Genomic DNA, 4,913 nt, shown 5'->3' with positions numbered 1-4,913 from the left:
ATCACTGCTGTCAAGTTATGAAAACCCCTTTGAAATAAAATTATGAAAACCATCTCAACGGGAACAACACTTTGCATTCTTTTATTTCCCGACAAAGTTTGCATTTTAACAAACAGCGTTCAAAAACAACAAAAAAAAAATTTTAATTCTGTAATAATTTATTTCATGATTTTTAAGATTATGTATGTTTACACATAATTTGATAATTGTTGATTTTTGAAAACCCAAATCCACACAATCAGTTGATTACGACTAACTACAAACGTAAATGTAGTAAATAAACAGCTTAACATACTGTCTACGAACTTATGATTAAATGCGATGCATGTCGGCGCCAACCCTCTATTCCCCCTCTATATACCATTGCGATCTTCGGGCCGTGTCTCACTGTAGAATCCCAAATTCATAGTAGGTACCAGTTGGCTGTAGAATGACATATCGGCAGCTGATGGACGATGTTGTGCGGCTGACAGGTCTGTTGGTGCTGGCGCTGGTGGAGGTGGTGGACCAACGCCAGCCGGAGTCGTAACTAAATTTATAGGGCCCGCAGTGTTGGCGCCACCAGCTAGGCCCAAAATGTTTAGGGGTAGTGCACTCGCTATGCCCGATGCTGCGCTTATGGCGGCTTGTGTAGCCATGACGGCATTTTGCTGCAGTTCGTGCATTTTCATGTGTTTTTCGAATTCGTCGCGTTTTATGAATTGTATGCGGCACACTTCACATGGATATTGTGGTGCATGGAATTCCAATTCATGGCGTGCCAGCTTCTCACGTCTATTGAAACCAGTACCGCATTGTTTGCATGTGAATAGTGTGTCCAAATGCAATGCCTGATGTCGTTGTAAGTCGCGTTCACGTGTAAACGTTTTCTGACAAATGGTGCAAGTGAACATGCGTGGATGTGATGGTTTATGTGGTGGTGGTTTCGGCATTAGCGGACGTTGCTGCAGTTGTGCGGCTAAGATGCTATGCTGGCGATATTGATCCTGTGGCGAGGGCATGCTAGCATGGGGCTGTGTAGACTCAGCTTCACCATAGGGATTAAGAGAGACCACTATATTTTCTGGTTGTCCAACAACACCACCAACCTCGTCACTTTTAACACCACCACTTAGCGTTGCACCGTTACTTTGATTAAGCAGTAATTCGGAGTCACGCCGGTAGTGCGTCTGTTCATGCAAATGCAGTTTATCTTTGCGTGCGAAAGTACTTGGACAAAGACTACATTGGAATGGCTTTGAGTTTGTATGTGTACGAATGTGTCGCATCAGATCTGTCGCGCTTGAAACGGATCGTGGGCAACGCGTACAAACGTGTGGTTTTACGCTGCTATGAATTCGTATGTGTTTTGTTAAATTGGTATTACGAGAAAAGTTTTTTGCGCAAACAGGACATGAGAACGGGCGCACACCAGTGTGTACAATGGTGTGTTTTTTCAAATCCGAACGCCGGCAGAAGCCCTTTTTGCAGAATGCACATACATATGGCCGCTCAGGATCATGTAGTTCCTTGATATGGTATATTAAATTCTGACGACTTGATGTGCGTTGTGAACAAAAGCTGCAGACATAAGGTGCGGCACTGTCGTGTTGTGATTCATGCTCTTGGCATTCTGGTTGCGTTGTAAATGCCATATCACAATACTGGCAAAGGAAGGTGTTTTTAATCACAATTTCTCCGGCAATAAATGAGTCGCTACCAAGCATGTTGGGAAAAGCAGTTGGTGCTTCGGGCGCAGGCATAGAGTTGTCGGTGTTTTGCTGTTCCTCTGTGGTCATTGGAACTGTTGCCGGNGCCGAATGCTCTTCGCCCTCAGAATCCGATTCCATAGAAAAATCATCCTCTGAACTTTCGTAATCTTGATTGGGGTCCACTTCAGTTATTATGCAATTATCTTCAGGCTCAAATGTGCCTGGGTTGCCATTAAGACCCGGACGTTGATCCACGCAATCTGCCGTTCTTCTATTTTGGCGTTCCACCCAACTCTGCAACTCAGTCTCAATTCTTTGCACATTTTCGCGAAAAGCGGAAAACGCCTCAACCATTGCAAAACAGCGCTGGCAGATGTTACTAGGCAACAACGTTGATTGCTGAAACTGATTCAGAAACAACTCGCACATGATATAACCTCCTTAGCTTAACAAACCACACATCTTACCTTAACACCTAACAAATCATACAGCCGTTCCACCATTGGCATTCTTTTCTCTGCTCCAACGGTTGGTGGCGATTTTTCTGCTGACTGTGGAGGCTCCTCCTCAAAGATATTCACAATTGATTTGTCATGACGCAAACATAGGCGACATAGTCCAGTGCCGTCATCCATTGCTGAAGATTCTGCTGGTGCAGCTACCGCCTCGAGATCCACCATTGCTGTAGGCTGCTATAGAAATGATATGCGCGTTTAGAGAATAATTTTTCTTTTTTACACAAATTATTGAGATGCTGCTTTGTTTCGAATGAAAGTCATAAGCTCCTAAGATGTTTTTAGTGCAGTAAATTTACAAAAATGAATGAATTATCAACGCGTCGCTCAAAAATACGGCAAAATTACGCGAAAAGCAATAAAACAGAGTTGCTGTGCCAAAACACAGTGTTGCATTCTGTTTGCGGCTGATCGCTCTAACACCACGTTTAGGTGGGCAAATTTTCATAGCGCGCTATAAGCAATTTTCGACGGTGCGGATAAAAATAAATTATTTTTATTTAGGGGATTCCCTTAAACTCCTAAAACCCCCTCTAAACGAAAGAGAATGGACCGCGCTTTGTTAAAAGTCACCCCTCCCCCGTAATGCTCCACAGACCACTTGTGAGCCGTTTGCAAATATGGGAAACTTGGATTTTTTGCAAAAGGATTATAACCTTCACTAAGTAGATTTCTATTATCTGTGTTGCCGAAGAAGAGCTGCTGAATACCTTTCGTGGATATTTTTTATATCCATTTCAGGATTTTCGAGCCTATTTCAGGATTTTCGAGACAGCTTCGGTATTTTTAAGATTTTCGAGAATATTTCAGAATTTTCGAGACTACTGCGGGAATTTCGGAACTACTTCGTGGTTTTCGGGGATTTTAGAAAATGTTTCGAAATTTTCTGGATTACATCGAGATTTTCGAGACAACTTCGAGGTTTAAAAAATTTTTTAAGTTCTCGCGACTAGTTCGAGATTTTCGAGATTTTTAGAATTCTATGGACTTTTTCGGGTTTTTGAAACTAAACATATTGATAAATATATCAAGAAAAATATCGATTATTATATCGGTAACAATATCGATAAATATGTGTATATATGAAATATCGATAAACATATTGACTAAATATCTATAAAAATATCGATAAAATATCCATAAATATATCGTTAAATATAACTATGAACAGATCGATAAATTTATCGCAAAGTACTTCGATAATAAGAGTATAACGAGAATTCCGAAATAGTCGCGGGAATCTCGAAGTAGTCTCGAAAGTCCGAAAATAGACTCAAAAATCCTGAAATATTATCCAAAATCCCCAAATTCTTTATTATTATACCATGTCCCCACCGGAGCTAACCACGTAGTTATGGCTACTGAGTTGGTTATCCCGATAACCCACTTGATTTAGCGTAGTTTCTCCATATAAAAATGACAGCACTTAACCATTTCACTGAGATGGTTAAAAGCTAACCAACTCGAAACCACGTCGAGGGTCTAATACAACCCTGTGTTTTCCCGCCATCTGTGGGTCATTAGCGTTAAAATGTAAAGAATTCGTTCCATACTAGTGTTTGGACTCAGCTAAAATCAGATTAGATTTACTCCGGTTTTTAAAAAAATTTGAAATAAAGTCCTCTACTCCGCTTGACTTCAAATCTATTCCGTTTTTTCATTCATGTTATGCCCCTCTTGGGGCCGTTTTTTGAGTGTTCACCACCGGTTTCAGTAAAAAAATTGAAAGTTAGCCAAATCTCACTGTTAAAAAGTAACTCTTTCATAGCAATGCGTCAATAAAGTAACTTCGTTATTTTTTGATGTATGGCTGTACAAATTGGCGGATGCAGAACTTTACTTAAGTTGTTAAAAAATATATGTAAAATGAAATTTATATAAAGTAGAAAAGGTTTGCTTTTTTAAAAATTAAGTGTTAGATACGTTCTACTATATAGAAAATGCTAAAAACTACCTAATTTGTAACATATCCTTATATTGCCTCGCGTACTTATTTTGAATGAATAGAAAATATTTTAGTCAAACGATTAATGTCAGAAACAAAAATTCAATCTAGTACGGAAACTTTGTTTTTGCTCCAATTTTTGCAGGAATTTAGTCCTGAATCGATTTTTGGAAGTCCGAACACTGTTCTTTACATTTATACTGTTTTATAAACCTTAAACCGCAGTGTGGACAGCAATAGTTAGTGAGGTGGTTAAGTTCGATTTGAGATGGTTAACTTTTTGGTGGGGACATGGTATTAGAGTGGTGAGTTTAAAAGAGATGTAATGAGGGCGTGTGTGAATCGGTAACAAAGTTCTATGGGGAAAGCTGTTGAATAATATTTTTACTATGGTGAGACAGTTTTGCCAATCTGCTGTGTGAAATAAAATATTTTTTGACAGCAGTAAATTTTTGATAACCGCAGATTTATTTGGAATAAAATATTACAAATTGAAGTGAAATTAATATTTTAAGAAAGCATCTACCATCGTTGANATTTCACTAGCCTCATGAGCTACTGAAATTTTATTCACCTCATAGTTGTCAAAAATTTACTCGACGCGAACTTTGTTACCGATTCACACACGCTCCGAGTTAGTTTGAGGTGATGTAAGATAAGGTCGGGTGTTTTTTTACTTTTTTCATATATGAAAAAGTATTTAGTTTTTTAGTACTTAAGTATCTACTACAGCATTTTCAGTTTAAATTAAACCATTTTCAA

At 38.9% G+C, this 4,913-nt stretch overlaps 1 protein-coding gene across 1 annotated transcript; it reads right to left on the bottom strand.

Moving 5' to 3' along the window:
• Nucleotides 1-192: 192 nt before the first annotated feature.
• prg (piragua) lies at nucleotides 193-2,574 on the bottom strand. Its single transcript, XM_017639092.1, has 2 exons — nucleotides 2,159-2,574; nucleotides 193-2,096 (listed from the first exon to the last, which is right to left on the bottom strand). The coding sequence occupies exons 1-2, from the start codon at nucleotides 2,369-2,371 to the stop codon at nucleotides 354-356; spliced, it is 1,956 nt and encodes a 651-aa protein (XP_017494581.1). The 5' UTR covers nucleotides 2,372-2,574; the 3' UTR covers nucleotides 193-353.
• Between the last annotated feature and the right edge of the window lie 2,339 nt (nucleotides 2,575-4,913).

The sequence above is a fragment of the Rhagoletis zephyria genome, unplaced genomic scaffold (assembly GCF_001687245.7).
Source record: "Rhagoletis zephyria isolate East Lansing unplaced genomic scaffold, Rhagoletis_zephyria_1.1 Rzeph_scaffold_28333, whole genome shotgun sequence".
NCBI lineage: Eukaryota > Metazoa > Arthropoda > Insecta > Diptera > Tephritidae > Rhagoletis > Rhagoletis zephyria.
This window is presented reverse-complemented; position numbering and strand designations above follow the sequence as displayed.